At 31.6% G+C, this 27,015-nt stretch overlaps 1 protein-coding gene and 1 long non-coding RNA gene across 2 annotated transcripts; both read left to right on the plus strand.

Annotated features, from left to right (window-relative positions):
• Positions 1–4,256: 4,256 nt before the first annotated feature.
• LOC127718985 (ubiquitin-like modifier-activating enzyme 5) lies at positions 4,257–26,411 on the plus strand. The gene is made up of 11 exons (XM_052225065.1): positions 4,257–4,539; positions 8,465–8,510; positions 9,919–10,008; positions 12,614–12,723; positions 14,364–14,535; positions 14,929–15,033; positions 15,470–15,597; positions 17,432–17,567; positions 17,998–18,076; positions 19,396–19,514; positions 25,386–26,411. Exons 1-11 carry the CDS (start codon positions 4,406–4,408, stop codon positions 25,458–25,460), a joined length of 1,194 nt encoding a protein of 397 aa, XP_052081025.1. The 5' UTR covers positions 4,257–4,405; the 3' UTR covers positions 25,461–26,411.
• LOC127719013 (uncharacterized) lies at positions 20,617–25,354 on the plus strand. Its single transcript, XR_007990098.1, has 3 exons — positions 20,617–20,909; positions 23,605–23,818; positions 24,216–25,354. It is a non-coding gene; the product is annotated as an uncharacterized LOC127719013 (long non-coding RNA).
• Positions 26,412–27,015: the final 604 nt, after the last annotated feature.

The raw sequence follows: 27,015 nt of genomic DNA on the forward strand, positions 1-27,015 counted from the left end.
TCACAACACTGTACAACATTTATAGTATAGGAACTTTGAAATTATTAAAATCATAATATATCATTATACATTTTAAAGTAAAAAAAAAAAATGAACATCGGAGCCTTTTAACTTGTTCTAATAATTCCAAGACCAGTTTATAATATATACATACTGAAGTTCCAATAAAAATTTAAAGATTTTGATACATTCAAGCTTCATCATGTTCATGATACATGTTGATTTAAATTTTTTACTGTTATTTGACACATACTGAATAGTCAAAGAACTGATTATTCAAGGCATACTGGAGTTAATGTTGTCTAAATAAAATTCACTAATATACTAACTAATTAGATGAACTAAGGTATCATTTTATTCACAGGTTTATACAACACCTTTATTTTAAATTCTTAACAGGATTTTGAGAAATTCCCTATATTGAACCTCATCGGGTTATTTTATAACTGTTTAGTATAAATATAATACTATATTCAATATAGAGAACTTTAAAAGACTTCTTCTTTTTTTCAAGGATTTGTATAGTGACACTATACAAATCCTTGTTTTTTTTAAACAAACTTTATTAAAAGTCGAAGTAAGATTGAAATTTATATAAATTATAATATTGATATCATAATTTGCAAATACTTCAATTTATTATTAACTAGAAACACCCTTCTAAAGCTATCGGGCCTCACTAAATTGTGTAACTTAAATTGTGTAATATCCTTCATAAAACTAGACACTTTGACGTCACACCAGATTCCACAGACGAGTGAATTTCTTTGATCTATGTTTGACCACTGAAGTTAAACAATCCTGCTATAGTATCATCAGTTCATACAGATGTCCTTGTAATTATTGCAAACAATACACAATATATAATTTTGATAATTAAAAGTTATTTATAAATTTTTCCTGGTTAATTGAATATTTAATCCTACTTACAATTCATTGATTCAGTTACTGTAGTGTTTATTGTAAGAATTGTGGTCGTACACAATTAAAACAATTTTCATAAATGAATTCTTTATTTTATTGTTAAATAAAGAATTTCTAATTTTAAAACTCTTAAAATATCTAATTCATAATTTCATAAATTCAGATATATTAATTATAAGAATGGTTTTTTTTTTAGTATAAGCCTATATGTATTTTCAATCTTAGTTCTTATATTGAAATATTGGTTTGTAAACAAATACCCCGAATGTAAAATCAAATACGCTCTTTTTTGCGTGTTTACAGAATCCTTTGTTATGTGTATTGGCAGAGACATATAATACAAGAGATTCGCAACTCTAGTAGAGTCTATATAACAGCCAATGAAGTGACGTGTATTATATGTCTCTGGTATTGGTATTATTTTGTTTCTTTTGCATTGATGAATCGATGTTACCACTGTGCTACCATCTTGTTGTTCTATTTCACATTTCTTTCCTCCTTTACAACAGCCAAGAGAGAACTGAGGAATGTTGAAAATCAGTTTACCAATTATCATGGTCAATTTGTATCGATTTAAAATTGTCTGAACATCGGAAGATAATGTCTATTTTTTACAGGTGTATCTGGTCACCGTCAATCCTTCGAAAATGCTGACAAATACAAACTTTGAATATAAATCACGAATTCTTTGACAATTACAAAAATATATATATGTCTCGTTTACATTTTACTATTAAAAATACCAAATTTGTACATATTTTTATAAAACGCATTTTTCATCTGCATTGCCATATTCTTCGATACAATTTGACATTCATTCTAGCGGGGTTTTTTTGTGCATAATATTGAAGTGTCAAAACTGTTATGTATGATTGTTATTTGTGTTGTTTTATATTTGTTGTATTGATAAATAATGTGTATGCCAGCAACCCCTTTGGGAATACGACTGTGTGCATGACTTCGGACAGTTTAATATTTAATCGTTTCTTATAAATACTCGATTGATTGATTGATTGATTGTTGGTTGCTTAACGTCCAGTGGCAAATATTTCATGCATATTCAGGACGAGAACAAATTAACAATAAATACAATAGGTAGGTTCTGTAATAGGGGCGTCCGGGATTAAGGTCGGAGAAATTTAGACTGCCACGGGAAATGAGGGTATATTGGATAGGGACAGAAATTTAGCCTTGCAACAGGTCACCTACGGACCCCTCAAAGAGTTGTTGCAATGGTTCTTAACGTGCAAAGAGCGTGGCACTCTCTTTACACGAGGCATCGGATTTAACGTCCCCATTCTGACCGGACGTGGCTGCAAATTTGTACATCCCGCACAGCCAAATAGACGCCCCACTTTAGCAAGGGTTTTACTGCCGGTCGGAGGAAGACCAATGGTGACCATACTTCTATTCCCCAGTCACCCTTGGGGTTATAAATACTCGAATATTGCGAACTATAGTAAAACTTATAACGAACACACATTTCGCTAAACTGTGCTATAAAAAACAGACATATAAACATATTTCTGATGATTGAATTCGGTGTAAAATAAATAGTAAATAAATCTCGTTCTAGTATTTTTCATCATACGATAGACAATCTAAAACTATTGATTGATGTATGTTGTGATTTTTACTTATTTGTAAAGTCTCAAAGCGACTTTAGGACGTTCAAAGACATTCAAAGGCATTGTTTTTCGTACTCGTACCTTTATCTAGGTTGTTTGCCTTGTGTGTTGAGGGATTTTGTAGCAAAGTCAACCCTATTCTTTCTCTCTTAAATATAATTCTAAGATAAGCATGATAATTTCATGTAAATATTCCGAATATTTCATTAACTCTCTAAACTCGACTATCAATTACTTTAATCTTAATGTTCTTGATTTTCAAACACCCTAAACAAAATGTGGTTCTGATTGGTGTTATCCTAATTTGTGAAGCCTTCAAAGTTGAAGAGTGATTGACAGTAAATATATAATAGCATGATTTGTGATTGACAGTAGCCCCACCTTATAACCATATGGCACAATACAGCTTATGCAACATTTACTTTTGACCCTTTCAGGACAGTTATAACTTAAATGTAAATAATGTACATGTTTCAACAATTATAGCGTAATCTGTATTTACTTTTGACCCTTATGGTACGTCAACTGGGCGCTTAAGCTGCATATGCTATTTATTACAGCATAGGCTACATTTAATATAGCATAGGCTGTCATAATTATAGCATATGCTGTATAAATTATAGCATATGCTATATATTATAGCCTAAGCGACATTAATTACAGCATAGGGTACATAAATTATAGCTTAAGTTTATATAGCATATGCTGTATTAAATGTAGCATAGGCAAAATAAATTACTTTTGACCCTTTCCGTACGCCATAGAACAACAAATGTTCTTAAACCCTGCTGACTGCCATTGGCGATTGCCAAATAAACGGATCACCGATGTAATAAATGGATCTTAATTATATATATATAAATTTTATACTAAACATAAAAACAATAAACTTGCGGAAAAGATGGTATACCGCAAACAAAAGGTGCAAAGGTTTTTGTACACCATATCAGGATTTCGACAATTAATGTCTCTTCAGTGATGTTATAGGAATCGAAACGGAATTTGGAAAGCCATACAATTTACCTCAAGTTAGGATAGACTCTTGAATTTTGAGAATTATTAGAAGGGCATCATATATACACATTCATTTACTTTAGGGGGTCCAATACTTTAGAGTTGAGGTTCAATAATGGTGATGGTCTCAGGGGTATGTTAGGTTTTTTTCTAATTAGGTTTATGTTTACAGGTTGGGACTAGTGTAAAGTTAGGTGAGGGCGTTAGGGATAGGCATAGATAAAGGTTTTGTTTTGGGTAAGGGTTGGTTTAGCTCAATATGTTTGGGACCTCAGAAGCAAAATCTTAAAGAAGGCCCATATAAAAACACTGTTCTATTATAATATACAATGTAGTATGGAGAAGAGGAAGCGTGACCCTATGAAATAAGAGAAAATAAGTTAAAATTTAAAAAAAAATGTTCACTAAAAAAATCAATGAGGCAAAAAATATAGAAGAAGATGTCCATGGTCCTGGGACATAATATATTATTATATTGGTCCCAGCATGGTCCAGCCATAAAATAAATAAATTAATTAAAAAAAATAATAAAATAAATAAATAAATAAATAAATAAATAAATAAATAAATAAATAAATAAATAAATAAATAAATAAATAAATAAATAAATAAATAAATAAATAAATAAATAAATAAAAACACATGTGTACTGTGAATGTCAAAAATATTTTAGAATTGTCTCCCTTTCCTAAATTCTAAAACCCGGAGGCAGGAATTGTGCAACTTCCGGATTTGACACACGACAGCTGTCAGAATTTTCGTACAAATTTCATCAGATTATTATAATTTTAGTTTAAGCCATATATTTATTTTCTATCTACAAATTTCACTTCAGTACAATGGCTTCAATCGAAGACTTACAGAAGAAAGTTAAACAACTAGAGGAAGAACTAGAAAAATCAAGACAATCTGGTGCAGTAAGAACAAAAATTTCTCAAATGAGCTCAGAAGTTGTTGATTCAAATCCGTACAGGTAAATTTAATGATATGTTAGATTAGATTAGATATGTCAGCAATATCTGTTTGGAGACTACTTACAAATGAATCCTGTTGTTTTTCCATGTTAAATTATTGACGTTTTAGTTCCGAATCTGACATTCCAAAATCACAAGATATGTTTTAAAAATTATGTCTAAGGTTTAAATGTGCACCATATTACAGTTAGGAATCAGCTGGACAAAAACGATTGATTAACAAAAGGCACTGGCTACGTTTACCTGCAGAAAGTAACAATAAGAAATAATAAGTGTTACTTCCGAGACTATAATTGCCAAACTGTATTTCCAGACAATTCCTCGATTTCATGATACAGAAATTGTGGGTAACAATAACTTTAATTTTTTATTGTCAGTGCCTTAATTAAAATAATTGGATACAATCTTTAATCTGTAATATAAATTCTGTCAATATAGGCACACCTCTTCTGATTAGTTTTGGATTCGCAATCACAATATGGTATCAGGTTGTTCCGTCCCCAAACCGATCCTGCCCCCAAGTCGATCCGGCCCTAAGTCGATCCGTCCCTAGTCGATCCATCCCACGATTTCAATTCAAATATTTTATTTTAAAATGATATTATATTTCTATATGACATGTATGAAATCTTAATATAATTTTAAGAAACTATTTAAATAAATGTCTCATCTTATGAAAATTAGATATTCAAATATTAGTCAAAGGCCAACTTTTTTACCGTCCACCTTTTATGTTATTATAAAATTCATAAACATTTATGAATTAATATTCATATATATCTTTATTTCTATTCCTTATAAATATTTTTTACATTGGGGCCGGATCGACTTAAAATATGGGGCCGGATCGACTTTTGACGGTTTGACTTGGAGCTGGATCAACATGATAGCTCACAATATGAATAAAATCTCTTCCACCAATATCACTCTCATCCATGTCATCACTGTACCAACACTTTCACTATAAAATCTAAAGAATATCTAGCTAAAGATACCACTGTTTCTGAGTAGACAAACACAAATCACTTAAAGATATATGTTAATAAAAAAATGAGATAAAGTTTTTTCTGTGGAAAATATATCTGCATGTAGAATTGAATTAGAATTGTCCAAAGATGGTTTAAGCTCCGATTGCCTACATATCACATTGGCTCAGATTTCATTCCCCCACCAAGTCTGTTTGCCCTCAATCTGATCATGCTAATTAAAATACAGATACTTTGTACAAGCTTTGCTTATAAGGATCTGAAGAAACTATATAATTATTACATCAGCCAATCAAATTTCAGCCTTAAAATTTTCGAAGGTGTGTATTAATCCAACAAAACTAGAGGATTCTGAAAATTGTGTTTAATTCATTCATGAAAATAAAATCATAAGTTTACATGTATGAAAAAGAAATTAAATCATGTAAGTAACCATGGTAACTGATTTTATTTTATCAATCTCAAGTTGTTTGGTTTCAATTACAACAATGAATTATAGATTCCATTGGTATTTAAAATCAGAATTATATCTTAATGACTGTTGGTTGATATTCAGAATGCTAATTAGATATTTTAGTTATGTGTTTGATTTCCATGCTTGTTTTAAGAATAACATGGTATTAGCTTTAGTGGATTAATTAACATTATGAAAGTAACAACTTTCAGTAAAATTAATAAAATTGAGAATGGAAAAGGGGAATGTGTAAAAGAGACAACAACCCGACCATAGAACAGACAACAGCAGAAGGTCACCAACAGGTCTTCAATGCAGCGAGAAATTCCCGCACCCGGAGTCGTCCTTCAGCTGGCCCCTAAACAAATATATATACTAGTTCAGTGATAATGAACGCCATACTAAACTCCAAATTGTACACAAGAAACTAAAATTAAAAATAATACAAGACTAACAAAGGCTAGAGGCTCCTGACTTGGGACAGGCGCAAAAATGCGGCGGGGTTAAACATGTTTATGAGATCTCAACCCTCCCCTTATACCTCTAGCCAATGTAGAAAAGTAAACGCATAACAATACGCACATTAAAATTCAGTTCAAGAGAAGTCCGAGTCTGATGTCAGAAGATGTAACCAAAGAAAATAAACAAAATGATAATAGTACATAAATAACAACAGACTACTAGCAGTTAACTGACATGCCAGCTCCAGACTTCAATTAAACTGATTGAAAGATTATGTCTTCATCATATGAATATCAGGCACAATCCTTCCTGTTAGGGGTTTAGTATCATACCATCATAACATATATGAGAAGAAAATAACCCGTGTCATGCCAACAACTGATTTTTAAATAAATGTGTTTAGTGTTTATGCAAAGACCCTATAAGTGAATCAATATTAACGCCAAAATATGCAATCTTTAATGACCTGACAACAGTATCGTAACTATATCCCTTCTTAATAAGTCTATTTAAAGGTTTTGTTAGCTTCAGAGGTGAATACTGACATTTTTGTGCTTTATAAAGAATATTTCATAAAAAATTGGATGTGAAATACCTGAACGTATAAGAAGTCTGCATGTTGAGCTATATTTACGAATGATGTCCTTATACCGATGATAAAATTTAGTAAATGTTTTGACTAGTTTGTGATATCGAAAACCCTGGTGTAATAATTTTTCAGTAATACATAGATTTCTCTCGTTAAAATCTAAAACATTGTTACATACACGAGCGAATCGTACAAGATATATAAACACTGATCTAAAAATGGATAATTAACGATAGGAAATGCAAAATCATCTCTTTTATCATATATTTTAGTATTAAGCTTTCCATTAATGATATAGATATCAAGATCGAGGAATGGGCAGTGGTTATTGTTAGTATTAGCTTTATTTAAAGTAAGTTCAACAGGATAAATTTCTTTAGTATACATACTGAAATCGTCATTATTGAGAGCCAAAATATCATCCAAATATCTAAAAGTATTATTAAATTTGTGTATCAGATGTTGTTTCGATGGGTCTTTGCTGATTTTTGTCATAAATTGTAACTCATAGCAATACAAAAAAAGGTCCGCAATAAGTGGTGCACAGTTAGTCCCAATTGGAATTCCGATAATCTGACGATATACGGAATCTCCAAAGCGAACAAAAATGTTATCTAGTAAAAATTCAAGGGAATATATAGTATCAAAGCATGTCCAATTGACATAGTTTTTTTGTTTATTGCTACTAAAAAATGACCTAAAAGAGTTTGAACATATATATTCACATTCTGACTTTTTAAATGCCCATTTAATTAGGTGTGTGAATTTTTTCTTAATGAGAATGTGAGGCAATGTGGTATATAGGGTAGAAAAATCAAAACTTTGAACAGATTCAAAATCACCAATATATGCATGTAATTTATCAAGTACTTCCAACGAGTTCTTGACACTCCAAAAGTAATTCAGTGTTCTCACTAAGGATTTTTGAAAGGGAGTCCAGGGACTCCTCGTGTTTTGCCATGGTGAGTCCAACAGTGAGAAGATGGAATTTTATTGCTATATCTTTTATTATTTCAGTCCCCATGACAAAATAGTGCCTTTCAACTTTTCAAATTCAAAGATACAATGTAACTTGAAAAAAAGTGTCTTGTAATTTAGGCTTGACCTACGTCAGATAAATGAATATATTTTTAACGTGTAAATTTTACGGCCATAATTTGAAATGGCTGAAATTCTTTAGTTACAGAGATAAACAGGGGAATTTACCCACTCAAAATATACATGATATGTATCTTCATAACAAATACAATAGAATGGTAAGTATCTTGTATCCTAAACCACTGACTAGATTTCAATAAAAATTTACACATGTTACACAGAACATCTATTACATGTTCATACTGTAATGAACAGGTTATCATTGTACAATATACATCTACATGTACATACATATCAGTAAACTTATAATATTATTAAATTATATTATTTTTCAGTCGTTTAATGGCATTGAAGAGAATGGGAATTGTTGATGATTATGAGGTAAATAAGAATTATATTACCATGGAAACAAACATTTCAATTACCACAAAATTTTATTGATATTTATTAGTCATGTTAGTTTCACTATACCTTTAATTATCCTGAAATCAAGTAATTTTGTTATACAGTACATCTTAAAAAGATACATGAATTTATGCTACGTTTGTTCACAATATACACAGGGAAATTTCACTCAGATGAAATTCATGTGAATTTCACCTCAAACAAACTTGTATGTGAAACTCACATGAACTAATTTCACTTGAGTCTCATTTGAAACTCAGGTGAATTTCACCATGTTCACGTGAAAATCACATGAATTTCCAAAATAAAGATATTCAAATAACCATCATAACGTAGATCTAAATTTTCGTATTCGATTAAAATCATGAAAATATCTCAATTTTTTTTTTGTAAAGATCAATGGAACTTCATGTGAATCTCAATTCATGTGAAATTAACATGCAAATTTTCATGTGGTTTCATGCATAAGCTCGTTTGAGGTGAATTTGACATGAAATTTTTCATGTGAATTTCACATGAGATACATGTAAAACTCATGTGAGCAAAATTTGCCTACAGGTGTATACATCCTACATTGTATTGTCTATTGTCCTGCTTTTATTAAAATGAGATATAAATCAGGAGATGTGGTAAGATTTCCAATGAGTAACTATCCACACGAGACCAAAGGAGGAAGATGAATTCAAGTCTTGTTTCTTCTTTGCCTTTCTCATTTAAACAGTTGGCAACTAATCATTGCAATTAATCATATATATATCAAATTGAACAAACCATTTGCTCTCTACACATCTTATATTTGTACCTGTACAGACTACAAAACAGAGGAAAATCTGAACAATCATTCCTTTACCATGTTTACTCCTGTTTCTTATAACATTTATAAGCTTATGTAAATACAATATATATATATATATCTGACAATGCATGTTTATTGTGTGTTTATATTTCATGTATAAATAGAGCATCTAAAAAAATAGACCAGAGTTCTTCTAAGAAAAGCATCAGATTGCTACATGTATGAAAAATGATAAAGTATAAAAAAAAACACTTATATAATTTATACGTCTAAGAAGTATACAACAACCATGACAACTCCAAAAATAAGTGAAATAAGAATATCAAATATATAAATATGCATAAATCAATAAACATTTTAGATAATACATATCCTTCATCAGTATTACTTGAATTGATGGATGTAAATTGAAACCAAGGAATATTATATTTCAAAGAAAAAGATCCTGAATCTCGTCCTAAGTGATCATCATTTGACAAATGACAAACATTCTTTGTGATCTGCAATCTTATTCATAAAACAGCTCTATCATAGATACTTAGTATTAACAGTATTACTGTATTCTGTGATGATTTTTTTTCTCTCCAGAAAATACGAGATTATACAGTGGCAGTTGTTGGGGTTGGAGGAGTAGGATCTGTGGCTGCTGAAATGTTAACTAGATGTGGCATAGGGAAGGTTAGTTGTTAAATGTTAACTAGATGTGACATAGGAAAGGTTAGTTGTTTAATGTCAACTAGATGTGGCATAGGGAAGGTTAGTTGTTAAATGTTAACTAGATGTGACATAGGGAAGGTTAGTTGTTAAATGTTAACTAGATGTGACATAGGGAAAGTTAGTTGTTAAATGTTAACTAGATGTGGCATAGGGAAGGTTAGTTGTTAAATGTTAACTAGATGTGACATAGGGAAAGTTAGTTGTTAAATGTTAACAAGATGTGGCATAGGGAAGGTCAGTTGTTAAATGTTAACTAGATGTGACATAGGGAAGGTTAGTTGTTAAATGTTAACAAGATGTGGCATAGGGAAGGTCAGTTGTTAAATGTTAACTAGATGTGACATAGGGAAGGTTAGTTGTTAAATGTTAACAAGATGTGGCATAGGGAAGGTCAGTTGTTAAATGTTAACTAGATGTGGCATAGGGAAGGTCAGTTGTTAAATGTTAACTAGATGTGGCATAGGGAAAGTTAGTTGTTAAATGTTAACTAGATGTGACATAGGGAAGGTTAGTTGTTAAATGTTAACTAGATGTGACATAGGGAAGGTGAGTTGTTAAATGTTAACTAGATGTGACATAGGGAAGGTGAGTTGTTAAATGTTAACTAGATGTGGCATAGGGAAAGTGAGTTGTTAAATGTTAACTAGATGTGGCATAGGGAAAGTGAGTTGTTAAATGTTAACTAGATGTGGCATAGGGAAAGTGAGTTGTTAAATGTTAACTAGATGTGGCATAGGGAAAGTTAGTTGTTAAATGTTAACTAGATATGACATAGGGAAGGTTAGTTGTTAAATGTTAACTAGATGTGGCATAGGGAAGGTTAGTTGTTAAATGTTAACTAGATGTGACATAGGGAAAGTGAGTTGTTAAATGTTAACTAGATGTGACATAGGGAAAGTGAGTTGTTAAATGTTAACTAGATGTGACATAGGGAAAGTGAGTTGTTAAATGTTAACTAGATGTGGCATAGGGAAGGTTAGTTGTTAAATGTTAACTAGATGTGGCATAGGGAAAGTTAGTTGTTAAATGTTAACTAGATATGACATAGGGAAAGTTAGTTGTTAAATGTTAACTAGATGTGGCATAGGGAAGGTTAGTTGTTAAATGTTAACTAGATGTGACATAGGGAAAGTGAGTTGTTAAATGTTAACTAGATGTGACATAGGGAAGGTTAGTTGTTAAATGTTAACTAGATGTGGCATAGGTAAAGTTAGTTGTTAAATGTTAACTAGATGTGACATAGGGAAGGTTAGTTGTTAAATGTTAACTAGATGTGACATAGGGAAAGTTAGTTGTTAAATGTTAACTAGATGTGACATAGGGAAAGTGAGTTGTTAAATGTTAAATAGATGTTGCATAAGGAAGGTTAGATAGGAGGCTTTATTCTTTAAAAGCAAATGATAATAATAATATTAATATACAAAGATATATATAATAATATAAGTCCACTAACCAGGGATACTGACTTTTTATACGCCTGTTTACGGGACGTATTATGGTATACCGTTGTCCGTCTGTCCGTCCGTCCGTCTGTCCGTCGTCAACATGTCGGACATTAACTCAAAAATGCTTTAACCAATTTGCATAAAACTTTGGTGAATTGTTTATATCTATTGACGTGAGCTCCCTTTCGTTTTTTATAAAATTTAGATTTTACATTTCCGAGTTATGGGGGTTTTTATTCATTAAAAAAGGGGGATTTTCCAGTTTTCGGACAATAAGTCAAGAATGCTTTCACCAACTTGCAAGCAAGTGTGGTGAATTGGTTATATCTATTGACATGAGTTCCCTTTTGATTTTTATAAATTTTAGATTTTATTTTTTTTTGAGTTACAGGGTTTTATTCATAAAAAAAGGGGGGATTTTCCAGTTTTCTGACCATAACTTAAGAATACTTTCACCAACTTGCAAGAGATTGTGGTGAATTCTTTATATCTATTGACATGAGCTCCCTTTATAAAAATTTTAGATTTTACTTTTCCGAGTTACAGGGTTTTATTCATAAAAAAGGGGGGATTTTCCAGTTTTCAGACAAAAACTCAAAAATGCTTTCAGCAATTCTTATGAAACTTTGGTTAATTGTTTGTATGAATTGATGTAAGCTCCCTTTAGAATTTTATAAATTTTACATTTTACATTTCTGAGTTATGGGGTTTTATTCATTAAAAAAAGGGGTGATTTTCCAGTTTTCGGACAATAACTCAAAAATGCTGTCACCAATTCTCATGAAACTTTGGTGAATTGTTTATATTTCTTGATGTAAGCTCCCTTTTTTTTTTCATAACTTTCGAATATGACATTGAGAATTAATTGAACGTTATTTGTTTATAGTCTGACAACAGATTTACTAAGTATTGCACAACAGCAAAGAAATCTTTAATTGAATATAAATTCAATTCATATAACCAATTTCAAGTTCTTTGACTACATTTATTCAGAAACCTATAATATGTCAAATATTTAATTACAATTGAAAGTGGCGTTAAACACCAATCAATCAATCAATCAATCATTATTGCAGGAATTCATGATTTACAGTTATCAAAAATTATATCTCTATTTTCAGTTATTACTGTTTGATTACGACAAGGTAGAGTTAGCCAACATGAACAGATTATTCTATCAACCAAATCAAGCTGGAATGAGTAAAGTAGAAGCAGCTGAGAGAACATTAAGGTAAAGACATTTACATGAGGGTCTGGATGGGGGGCCTTAGTTTCATTATTGAACTATTCTTTAAATTTTCAGGATATTTTTCTTTTCTTTTTACTGTAAATCTTTAATAAAAATAATTTTACTATTAAAATTTTCTGTAATTAGGCATGTTAGTTAATTTCTTTATTCTGTACATGGTTCACTTCTGTAATCAGCATGGTATTACCTATTTTTTAAAATTTTCCACAGTTATTCTCCATACTTTTGCTAACACAAAGGTAAAGACACTTATAAGATACTGTAGATTCATTTATTTTCATGGATTGAGGAAAAGTCATGGATATTTTATTTCATGGTTTTGTTTAAATCTGCATACAAGGTTTAACTTTACCAACAAAATCCACAAAAATTGGTATTCCACAAATAATTATAGTAAGTGGATTCAGTATAAAAATCGGTAGATTGCCAATTCAATGAGACAACTATCCACTAGAACTGATGATTAGGCAATTATAGGTCTCTATGTCCTTCAACAATGAGCAAAACCCATACTTACAGTCATCTTTAAAAGGCCCTGACATGACAGTTGTTAAAACAATTGAAACAGGAAAACCAAAAGCCCTTTATTCACAAAAACAATAAATGTAAAACGAATTCAATATAGGGGGTCTCATTGGGGGGTTCTGATCCCGGATCCCGCTTACTGTTTTGTCAGATTCCCGTATCCCGCTTACACTATGTACGTAAGCAATTCTGATTTTTTTTCTAATTTCCCGTATCCCGCTAGACTTCATTTCCCGTTTTCACGGCACAATAATTTTGACTTTCACGTGTCACGCTTACAAAAAATCGACAATCCCGCGTCACGCTTAGACCCCAATGAGACCCACAATATACCACAACCAACAACCTCTGAATTACAGGATTCTGTCTTGGGACAAGCACATACAGAATGTGACCAGGTTGAAGGTGTTAGTGAGCACTCAACCCTCAGTAATTTGGGAAAGGAATGAGGGTTTTGTTTAAAGGGGCGATGTGTTTATAAAAGAAAAAGACAAAATCTTGAAACAGTCATATTCTTAGAGGAAAAGAAAATTTCTTATTTTCAAAGTAAAGAACAAATTAGTATACTATAGACATATTTATATAATAAAGCTGAGAAAATTCTACTATTCAGACTTTATTAACATGGGTGTGATCTTACGGCAGAAATCGACAGTACATAAATGTTATGGTCACCATCACAAATTGGTTGATCATTTAAATTTATGATTTACCTATGTCCACTAAATCCCAGAAAATTGGTACCTCAAGAATAATAATGAATTTACAGTGTTATATCTCATTAGTATTATATTGTCCTGTACATGCATGTAATATTTGCCACTGGCAGTATTTCCCGAAGGTCTTTCAAACCTTACCAGATATTTGTTCCAGTTAATGTGGGACTCCACTGGACCAAAGACCATTTTTACCAGTCATTTTGTTATTATTTATATAAAAAATTCTGAATATATACTGAACATTTGGTCCAGTTGAGCAACAACTTTTATCGGACCAAACTCAATTTAACCAGTCATTTCCCAATGTCGGATGGGCCTTCAGAATGCCTGCACTGGACTTAATTAGGCCATAAATCAACTGTATATTTTCTTTTAAAGGGAGATAAATCCAGATGTCATATTTGAGATATATAATTACAACATCACAACAATGGATAACTTCCAACATTTTATGGACAGAATAAGCCATGGTGGGATAACAGATGGAAAACCAGTTGATCTGGTACTCAGTTGTGTTGATAACTTTGAAGCTAGGATGACAATTAATACTGTAAGTCACGGTAACTAGTAGATGGAAAATAATAAATGAGTACATCTTCATAATCATTCCATACAGAATTACAAAGAAAAATATTACTTATAGAAATAATCATTAGTATTTTTTGTAGGATGGAATTATGCTAGTTGAGAACTGGTTGTAGTCTAGTAACTTTTGTTATCTGTTATAAGCCTCTAATGGAAACAAAATAGGCCAGGGCCTATGGTCATACCACTTTACTCAGTGCTCAGAGTACAAAATTTGTGCTCTAAACATCAAATGGAGTATTTTGATTAGTTGAATTCCGAGTCTGAGTACAATAATCGAACTCCAAATGTTTATGACCGCAAGGCCAGGGCTTGATAATGCAAGGTATTGTTTTCTGGTAACCTTTTTCTTTTGTAGGCATGTAATGAATTAGGCCAGTCTTGGATAGAGTCAGGAGTGAGTGAGAATGCTGTCTCTGGTCACATACAGTTTATAGTACCTGGTGACACTTCATGTTTTGCTGTAAGTATGAATAAAACTTAAAAATTAAAAAAACGAATACCAATGAAAATTTCTGTCGGAACTCTTTTATCACATTTATGAGTGAATATTCTTTGGAAGTGAATTATTGTCACAGTATTTATTTAAGGAATAACTAATATTTTTTTCTGTTTCTGAAGAAATAACATAAAAAAAATGTTGCACAAGGAATAACCAGCATAATTTAATTTTGGATAACACGTCTTCTGATTGGCTGAAATTTTTTTGTCTATCAGCTCATAGACATATTCTTGTCATGTGACCGTGACGTTATCAATGTTTTTCCATGAATTACTCCTTAAACATGGAATTTAGAATTAAATTATAAGAAATGAATAATATATTTTTTATGCCTATTTGAAATAACCTCAAAATTTTGTGCACTTTTAAATAATCCACTATGGTTATTGTATTTCAGTGTGCCCCACCTCTAGTTGTAGCCACACACACAGATGAGAAGACATTAAAAAGAGAAGGTGTATGTGCTGCTAGTCTGCCAACCACTATGGCAATTGTAGCTGGTTTCTTAATACAGAACACATTAAAGTAAGTGTACATTTATTGTCTATACTACTAGTCTGCCAACCAGTATGGCAATTGTAGCTGGTTTCTTAATACAAAACACTTTAAAGTAAGATATCCCGATCTGAATTCCTTGGAGGGATACAAATCCCTAGGAGTAATTACACGAAAAAACAAACGGTAGTAAGTAAAATCTGGATCTGATTCCCGCGGAGGATTATGCTCCATGGGATTTGGATCCAGATTGTGCTAATGAATTGCACTAAACAAATTGTAATCCTTGAGGTTCGGATCCATCCACTTGATCCACTGATTTAAGATCAGGATACCGGTGTGAGTTATTTCTTACATTACTATATAAAAATAAAGAGATGTGGTATGATTGCCAGTGAGACCACTATCCTGCAGATTTCAAATGACGTGGATATAAGCAATTATGGTTCAATGTATGGCCTTTATAAAAGTAAGGAGATGTGGTATGATTGCCGATGAGTCAACTATCCACCAGAGTTTAAATGAAGTGAATGTAACCAATTATAGGCATCTGTACAGCGTGCAATAATGAGAAAAACTCATACCGAAAAGTCGGTTATAAAAGGCCCCGATATGGCCTAGTCTATATAAAAAAATTCGTAAGGGTTCCGCGGAACCCAGTGTCTCGCCTACTTTTGGTGTTAATCGCAGGCTCAACAAAAATGAGGAAAAAAATTAATAAAAATATTCCCCTCTATACTATGTTTTGATTGTAAGTAGCTTCTGTCCAAGTTTGGTAAAAATCCAGGATAATTTATGAATCTAATAAATGTTTTAAAAACTTAAACTGCAGAATGTATGTAATGTTGACTGGAAGAAAAACTAAGTCCATTTATAAGTAAAATACAGAAAAAATGGAACAAAATTTTATCAAAATTTCCTTCTAGATACTAGCTTTTGATCATAAACAAGCTTCTGTCCAAGTGTGGTACAAATCCAGGATAGTTTAAGAAAGTTGTTAAAATTTTAAAAACTTTAACCACAGAGTGAATGTAATGTTAACTGGCAGAAAAACTAAGTCCATTTATAAGTAAAATACAGAAAAATGGAATTTTTTTTTTACAAAATTTACTTCTGGATACTATCTTATGATCATAAACAAGCTTCTTTCCAAGTTTGGTATAAATCCAGGATAGTTTAAGAAAGTTATTAAAATTTCAAAAACTTTAACCACAGAGTGAATGTAATGTTTCCTGGCAGAAAAACTTAAGTCCATTTATAAGTAAAATACGGAAAAATGGATTTTTTTTTTTACAAAATTTACTTCTGGATACTATCTTATGATCATAAACAAGCTTCTTTCCAAGTTTGGTAGAAATCTAGGATAGTTTAAGAAAGTTATTGAAATTTTAAAAACTTTAACCACAGAGTGAATGTAATGTTAACTGGCAGAAAAACTAAGTCCACTTACAAGTAAAATACGGAAAAAATGGAATTTTTTTTTTACAAAATTTACTTTTGAATATAATCTTATGATCATAAACAAGCTTCTGTCCAAGTTTGGTAGAAATCCAGGATAGTTTAAGAAAGTTATTAAAATTTCAAAAACTTTAACCACAGAGTGAATATTTGTGGACGCCGCCGCCGACGACGACGACGACGACGCCGACGGAATGTAGGATCGCTATGTCTCGCTTTCTCGACAAAAGTCGAAGGCTCGACAAAAACATATAGAAAATACGAAAATCACTGTAAAAAAATGCACTGAAGTCGATTAAAAAGGGCTAAATATTAAATTAAGTATCTACAAAAATAAATTGATTTACAGAAAGCATACAGACATTGTATGTGTATCTTTTTCTAAATATCAAATTTCTCCTTTCAGGTATTTATTAAAATTTGGTAATGTGACCTACTATTTAGGATATAATGCTTTACAAGACTTCTTCCCAATGATGGCAATGAAACCCAACCCTGAATGTGATGACTGTAATTGTAGAAAACAACAAGTAGAATTTAAGGTATTTATTACATACGGTAAATTCAGAGATTGATGTGATGTGAGAAAGTATGAGAAACATGAGAGAAAAAGGTAAAATAACAAAAAAACTGAACTCCAAGGAAAATTCAAAACGGAAAGTCCCTTATCAAATGGCAAAATCAAAAGCTCAATCACATCTAATGAATAGAAAACAACTGTCATATTCCTGACTTGGTACAGGCATTTCCTTATTTAGAAAATAGGGGATTAAACCTGGTTTTATAGCTAGCAGACAGAGAATATTTGCCATTATGCTTTCATACATTCCCTATCTAAATACAGGTATATGAAAGAATAATTTAAAGTGTTTAATATTATTTCTTCCATGCAATTTATTATCTCCCTTGGTTTAAAGTAAATGATACTTTAAAAGTTTCTTAATGTTTTTTGTTTGTTTTGTTTTTCTCTAGAAAAGAGAAGCATTGAAGCCCAAACCTGTAGTTGTTGAAGAAGTAGAGACTGCACCTTTACATGATGAGAATCCATTTGGTAAGGCAATACCATAAGGCAGTCAATGAACATTAACAAAAGTCATATGTAATTGGGCTCATTGTTGAAGGCCGTACAGTGACCTATAGTTGTACATTTCTGTGTCATTTGGTCTCTTGTGAAGAGTTGTCTCATTACTACATACTAGAGTTCAGGGTTTGAAAATATCTGCACACAAGCCTATAGGAATGTAAGAAATTAATATTTTGTTGGATCATTTGAATTCTTGGGTTACCTATACCAAAGAAATTAATGTAAATTAGTATCTAATGAATAACAATGGATTCAAAATAAATATATGCTGTAATTTAGATAAAAAATAATAAATTTATTTTATTAAGGATGTTTGCTTCTCTGTTTCAAAATAACAAGCTTTTTAAAAGACTGTTATAAATTGATAGTATATAAATAAACTAAAAATTAAGGGTCCGTGTGGTTATTTTCAAGATATAAGCCATTGAAAAATTGGCTGGAAATAATTCTCTCTAGATTTTTCATACATTTAACATTGGCACCTTTTTTTCTTTCAAAAACGATGAAAAAATAACAAGGATTTTATAAGATTTTCAAAGATGACTTTTTAAACTATATGTTATCAAATTATGGAAAGAAAAGTAGGGGTTAGTGGACAAAATTTTTAATGGCACTACATGCATAAAACCAGAGGATTCCAAATATCTGGCAAAATTACAAAAACAAGAGGAGCGAACATCCTTAAATAGGAGATGTGGGGCATACATTAATGAGATAGCTATGTTTATCTACAATTTTTAAGATGTGAGCTGCGTCGGATAAAAATCAATCTTATGCAAATGAATATCAATACATCTGTTAACCTAATTCGTGTTGAAAAAATCTCTATGCAATGTCTGTAACTGTTTGAAAATTGAGTTGATATAAGAACCCTACAAAACAGATCATAATTCATCTTTTATTTTTGAGTTTGTATGGTGCAAAATTATTCAGTCATAAGTCGAAAAGAAAAATACAACCCCATGGCAAGATACACAAGACAACGAAAAGTTAAACAAAAAGAGGGGTGAAAGACACAAGAGGGACAGTCAAACTCACAGATCGAAAAAAAAACTGACAACGCCATGGCTAAAAAATAAAAAGACAAAGCAATACATAAAACACTTAAGACTGAGCAACACGAACCACACAAATAACTGGGGGTGATCTCAGGTGCTCCAGAAGGTTAATTGGATCCTTCTTCGTTAGTGATACCCATCATATTGCTCATGGTAAGTCTAGAATCCAGTTAGTAATTACGGAAACTTATTTATACCTTATCTTGCAATTTTTGTGTTTATTTACAGAAATAGAAATTGTCTCAGAAACAACAGAGGAGGAATTAAAGCAGGCTGAAGGAGAGAAACCTCAGCTAACAGAAGGGGTCACTGTAGCATACACAAAACCAGCCAAATCATCAACAAATGTAGGTTTGGATAAACAATGAGCTGATTTATCATGTTTATGATCAAGATTCTTTAGGCAGTATTAAAGGGTATTCAATTAAGAATTGAATGCTTCTTTTGTAAATTCATTGGGGTGTAAAAGTGTTGACCGAAGTACATTTTGAATGAAGCTCGGAAGCGCTTCATTCTTACTATCAAGTTTTTATACGACCGCAAAAAAATTTTGTGGTCGTATATTGGTATGACGTTGGCGTCGTCGTCGTCGTCGTCGTCGTCGTCTGGCGTCGTCCGGCGTCGTCCGAAGACACATTGGTTTTCGCACTCTATTTTTAGTTTAAGTGAATGGATCTTTTTGAAATTTGACCATAAGGTTAAATTCCACAAAAGGAAGGTTGGGATTGATTTTGGGGGTTATGGTACCAACAGTTAAGGAATTAGGGGCCAAAAAGGGGCCAAAAATAAGCATTTTCTAGTTTCCAGACAGTAACTGTGGAACGGTGTATGGATCTCTCTGAAATTATACTACAAGTTTCCATACCACAAAGGGATGGTTAGGATTTGCTTTGGGGGGATATGGCTCAAACCGTTTAGGAATTAGGGGCAAAAAAGGGGGAAAAACAAGGTTGTCCTGGTTAATGGACAAATACTTTAATACAAAACATAATTTAAAGCAGTGTAAGGGAGATAAATCAAATACATCATTGAAATTATCTCCCTTACACTGCTTTTAAATTATGTATAAAGTAATGGTTAATGAACAATAAAGATAATTTAAAACAGTGTAAGGGAGGTAATCCAAATACAACGTTTTGGTTACTTCCCTTAAACTGCTTTTAAATTATGTTTAAAGAAATGCATATTTATAAAGGAAGACCAGTAAAAATATCTGCAAATGTTGCATCTTTTTTTTTACAAAAAAATCCATATGAAAGATTTGACACTATATTTTTAATTCTATTATAAAATAGATTAAGTTAGCACTATGGTAAATTTAAATGGGTAATTATGGTTGCCAACTCCATTGGAAATTTGAATTGAGATTATGACGATATCTTCAGGGAAAGAATTTTTTGGGGAAAAAAAGGGGGGGGATAAAGAAATTGGGGGGGGGGGGGGGGGGGGGGGGTCAATTTTTTCTCATTTCAGATTTCAGAAATTAAAAAGAATTATTCTTCAAATATTATTTTTTTTTCAAATTTCAAATATTGAAAAATTTCAAGAAGTAATCTTTAATTGCACAGTATGGCACATTAGATTTGTAAAATCTTTGATCACATTTATTTATTTGTTATGCCGAATCTAACAGTGTATTTAGATTTTTAATTTTGGGTCCAGTTTTCAAATTGGTCTACATTAAGGTCCAAAGGGTCCAAAATTAAACTTTGTTTGATTTTAGCAAAAATTGAATATATGAGGTTCTTTGATATGCTGAATCTAAACATGTATTTAGATTTTTGATTTTTGGCCCAGTTTTCAAGTTGGTCCAAATTGGGGTCCAAAATTAAACTTTGTTTGATTTCAACAAAAATTGAATATATGGGGTTCTTTGATATGCTGAATCTAACCATGTATTTAGATTTTTTATTTGTAGACCCCGTTATCAAATTGGTTCATATATATATTGAGGTCAAAAGGGTCCAAAATTAAACTTTGTTTGATTTCATCTAAAATTGAATTATTGGGGTTCTTTGATATTCCAAATCTAACAGTGTATTTAGATTTTTAATTTTGGGTCTTGTTTTTTAAATTGGTCTACATTAAGATCCAAAGGGTCCAAAATTAAACTTAGTTTGATTTTAACAAAAATTGAATTCTTGGGGTTCTTTGATATGCTGAATCTAAACATGTGTTTAGATTTTTGATTATGGGCCCAGTTTTCAAGTTGGTCCAAGATAGGGTCCAGTATTTAAACTTTGTTTGATTTCAACAAAAATTGAATATATGAGGTTCTTTGATATGCTGAATCTAAGGGGCCAAAAGGGGCCAAAAATAAGCATTTTTGTAACTTCCAGACATAACTTGTGTGTAAGTGTATGGATTTCTCTGACATTGTACCACAAGGTTCCATATCACAAAGGGAATGCTGGGATTGATTTTGGGGGTAATTGTCTCCAAATTTTAGGAATTAGGGGCCAAAAAGGGGCAAAAAACAAGCATTTTTCTAGTTTCATGACAATAACTTGTTTGTAAGTGTATGGATCTTTATGAAATTGTACTACAAGGTTCCATATCACAAAGGGAATACTGGGATTGATTTTTGGGGTAATTTCCTCCAAATATTAGGAATTAGGGGCCAAAAAGGGGCAAAAAACAAGCATTTTTCTAGTTTCATGACAATAACTTGTTTGTAAGTGTATGGATCTTTATGAAATTGTACTACAAGGTTCCATATCACAAAGGGAAGGCTGGGATTGATTTTGGGGGTTTTCCCTCAAAATTTTAGTAATTAGGGGCCATAAAAGGGCAAAAAAAACATGCATTTTTCTAGTTTCAGGACAATAACTTGTGTGTAAGTGTATGGATCTTTATGAAATTGTACTGCAAGGTTCCATATCACAAAGGGAAAGCTGGAATTGAGTTTGGGGGTAATTGCCCTAAACGTTTAGGAATTTGGGGTCAAAAAGGGGCCAAAAAACAAGCATTTTTCTAGTTTCCAGACAATAACTTGTGTTCAAGTGTATGAATCTCTCTGAAATTGTACTGCAAGGTACCATACCACAAAGGGAAAGCTGGGATTGAGTTTGGGGGCGATGAATCATAAGGGGGTTCAAAAAATTGGGGGGGGGGGGGGGGAATTTTTTTGTTCCTTTTTTTTCTTTAACATTTTCCATTTTAAATTGGTTATTTCTGATTTATATATAAAAGCAAATAATAATGATATGGTTTGAATAGGCATACATGTGAACCTCCCGACGGGAGTACAATAATCCCGTTTTCAGGGGTCTCCTCCCGACCTCCCGTTGAAAAAATCCCGTGTATGAAATTTTTCATGAATGAAAAATTTCTGCCCAACATAACATCTCAGGCATCTGGTGTAACTGACATTACCTGAAGTTATATCTTACCTGTAAATCAATTTATATGCATAATTATATGGCTTCACTTGTCAGCTTGGGTGTCAAACATACTGGTGAACAACGATTTTTACCTCAGGCTAACTGCCGTTGTGTAACAAAAACTGTGTATTTATTGGGTTACTTCCCTTGATTTATCCTGTTTTAAGTTACTTTCCTTTTAATAATGAAAATTTTTAAAAGAATATAAATAAAATATAAATTGAACAAATAATCATAAAAGGATGGTTATTAAATGATTTTAAATGTCTTAGGACAAATAAAAAAATAATAATTTGAAAATTATTTGAGGATTCTATACTTCCTTTTAAGGCTTAAATTGAAATTTATATAATAACTATGACCCTAACTTTACAGATAGAATGAATTTCTGAGTTTGCAAATAAAAACTATTTGCAAGAGAAAAAATAAAAAAATAAAAACTATTTGCAGACAGCTAAACAAATGTTCTGGTTGCAATGATTGTTTTATAGAATATGAAGTAAAAAATTTAAAGAACATACTGGAAAAAAACAATGTTAGATTGAACATGTAGAATATAAAGATGGAGAAACTTTATAAGTACAAGGGTACTATAAACATAATAAATTGGTTGGAAAGTTAAAGAAAACACACTTTAAAAGACCATTTTTACAGCACACGGTTACATTTACAACAAAATTAATGTTGATTAAAAACCTCCTGATCTGAGTCCTAATCTCCTGACCAAAATTTCCCAATCTCCTGATCTGAGTTTCACAGTCCATCACATGTATGAATAGGTAAATTGAAAATTTTTAAGTTCTTAAACCACTTTCATTCTGTGTCAGAAACCTATGCTGTGTCAAATATTTAATTACAATCCAAATTCAGTGCTGTATCAAGCTTGAATGTTGTGTCCATACTTGCCCCAACTGTTCAGGGTTCGACCTCTGCGGTCGTATCAAGCTGCGCCCCAGCGGAGCATTTTATTGATTATGGGCCCAGTTTTCAAGTTGGTCCAAATTGGGGTCCAAAATTAACTTTGTTTGATTTCAACAAAAATTGAATATATGAGCTTCTTTGATATGCTGAATCTAACCATGTATTTAGATTTTTTATTTGTGGGCCCCGCTATCAAATTGGTTCATATTGAGGTCAAAAGGGTCCAAAATTAAACTTTGTTTGATTTCATCAAAAATTGAATTATTGGGGTTCTTTGATATGCCAAATCTAACCGTGTTTTTAGATTTTTAATTTGGGTCCCGTTTTTTAAATTGGTCTTCATTGAGGTCCAAAGTGTCCAAAATTAAAGATAGTTTGATTTTAGCAAAAATTGAATTCTTGGGGTTCTTTGATATGCTGAATCTAAACATGTGTTTAGATTTTTGATTATGGGCCCAGTTTTCAAGTTTGTCCAAGTTGGGGTCCAAAATTAAACTTTTTTTGATTTCAACAAAAATTGAATATATGGGGTTCTTTGATATGCTGAATCTAACCTTGAATTTAGATTTTGTATTTGTGGGCCCGCTATCAAATTGGTTCATATTGAGGTCAAAAGGGTCCAAAATTAAACTTTGTTTGATTTCATCAAAAATTGAATTATTGGGGTTCTTTGATATTCCAAATCTAACCGTGTATGTAGATTTTTAATTTTAAGTCCCAATTTTTAAATTGGTCTACATTAAGGTCCAAAGGGTCCAAAATTAAACTTAGTTTGATTTTAGCAAAAATTGAATTCTTGGGGTTCTTTGATATGCTGAATCTAAACATGTGTTCAGATTTTTGATTATGGGCCCAGTTTTCAAGTTTGTCCAAGTTGGGGTCCAAAATTAAACTTTGTTTGATTTTAACAAAAATTGAATATATGCGGTTCTTTGATATGCTGAATCTAACCATGTATTTTGATTTTGGACATTGGACCATAATAGGTAAATTAAAAAAATTCAAGTTCTTAGACTACATTCTTTCTGTGTCAGAAACCTATGCTGTGTCAAATATTTAATAACAATCCAAATTCAGAGCTGTATCAAGCTTGAATGTTGTGTCCATACTTGCCCCAACTGTTCAGGGTTCGACCTCTGCGGTCGTATCAAGCTGCGCCCCAGCGAAGCATTTTATTTCTTTTATTTACCTGTGCATTTTATTGTGGAAACATGTGTCATCATGTATGATTCAATTCATGCAATTCATTTTGAAATGAAGAATGACGCAAGATTGCTGTTAGCCAATTAAAATAACGTATAATAATGAAACATACATCTAATGTAATTATTTAGAAATATAAACCTGTAAAGCATACACAATTTGAGCATTGAAAAATTTATAGACTTAAAGTAGATAATGTTCCGAAAATGCAATAATTAATCTAGCATTATTGTTCATGCTTCAAAAAGCAAATCTCAAAGTCAAAGAGAGACAGACAAAATCATGCAAAAAATAAAAACAATGACTAATGAAAAGATAATAAAATAGTAAGTAGAGATGAAAGAATATTTACTGAGCAGCACAAGAAGGTCTGGATGGGGTTTTCAGAATAGAAAATAATGGTTAAAAAAAATAAAGAGAAAAATGGACCCAAAAAAATTTTAAAAAGAGAATAATAGGTTGCTAAAATATAAAGAATAGATTAAAATAGCTTGAAAATTGAATATAGAAACCCCTCACCCCTATCCTCGCACAATTTGCCATCATAACACTATAGTTTTCATATTTAGATTGAATTGATAGATCTAGACATACAAAGATCTTATATCATCAACAAATTTTCATATGACAAAAAATACAAGTTCTGACTTGGGAAAAAATACACATACATTATGTAAATTCAAATATGGATTTGTCTTTTTCTTGTTGTAGGACACATCAGAAACAGTAGGAGATGTTTCCGGGCAAAGTTTGGACGAGTTAATGAAACAGATGCAAAGTTTGTGATGTTCATGTTGTGATAAAGTCTTTGAATACATTTTAAAATTATGCTAAAACATTAATTTTACATGTGAAGAAATACGAGCTATTTCTAAAGTATTAAAGCAATACTAGTCAAGACATGCAAAGATATGTGCCATTCTGGAAAGACAGGAGCTGCAGACCTGGAAATGAGTTGTCTGCCCTTTGTTTCTTTATTCCATTATAAAAGAAAACAACAATATTGTAAAACAATTAATATAAATTCATTGCAGTTTTAGTGGCCTTCGGCTGTTGTCTGCTCTATGGTCGGGTTGTTGTCTCTTTGACACATTCCCCATTTCCATTCTCAATTTTATTAGTATAAGCATTATGTTACAGATTTTTATAGTACCGGTAAATGTTTCTATAATCGAGAAACTTTCTACTGGACATTTATAGTTTTAGATTGTTTGGCTAAAGATTTAATGTTAAAGGGGCACTAGCTGTCAAATTCATGTTTACCGATTTGACTTAAATTCTCATATTTGATTTATAACATTGAATCTTATCAGTCAACGAAATGGTTAATCTTTGTTTCACTTTCAATGTTGACATTCTTTTCCTTTAAATGGCTGACCACGATTTATACATGTGTAACCAATCTTTAGCTATTGGGTTAAATTGAAGGTCACATGAATACGAATTCAATGAGGTCGAATTATTCACTTGCAAGTGAATAATTCATCAGCAATGTTTCTTTGCTTATTTTGACAAAATTGAACCAAATTGTTTGCTAAAAACGAATTATTATTTCATCATTTCACTTATATTAATGATTGAACCAAACAAAATCATATTCTATTTTTTTTTTCATATCTCGTAGCTAGTGCCACTTTAATTTTTGGTTATTTCAACTGTGATCATTGGTGTTGACAGGACAGTCAGTAACAGTGTATTTAAAAATTCTTATATTCAATAAATATATGAAATATCATTCTTATGTGTTTGTATTTTTTGTTTGTATACTTTATTGGCAATAATTGTCTTTTGCAGAGATGTTTTGTAAAATTGACACATATTCTGAAGTATTTTTACAAATTAGTTGTAGATAAAGAAGTTAGGGAATGTAAAAATGTTTTCTGTTAGATGACATGATTGCATTATTAAGAGGTACGGTACACGATTTATCCATAGACTTTTAACAAGTACCAATCCTAATGTCTTGCTCCACCTTTTCAAAATCCTGGATCAGCACCTGATGGGTACTTGCTGTGCTCTTTGTTAAATATTGATGGATTGATAGTTGATTGCTTAATGTCCAATGGCTTAAATTTCATGCATGTATAGGGCGACTTGTTGATGACACTATCTTCTTATAAACAATATGGTGAACTTGCCAAATGTAGTCGAGTGGTGTCCCATTGACCTATTCCATGCACAACCCTTCTACCAACATGAGAGTGTGGAAGGGATTTACAGAATAGAGAATAATTGGGGGAAATAATAAAGAAAAGATAAAAATGAGCAAAAAAAAAAAAGAATGGAGAATAATGGGGTGCTTAAATATAAAGAATAACTGCAAAAATTCAAGAATTGGGTG

Source organism: Mytilus californianus, unplaced genomic scaffold, assembly GCF_021869535.1.
Source record: "Mytilus californianus isolate M0D057914Y unplaced genomic scaffold, xbMytCali1.0.p SCAF_10, whole genome shotgun sequence".
In the NCBI taxonomy this organism is placed as follows: domain Eukaryota; kingdom Metazoa; phylum Mollusca; class Bivalvia; order Mytilida; family Mytilidae; genus Mytilus; species Mytilus californianus.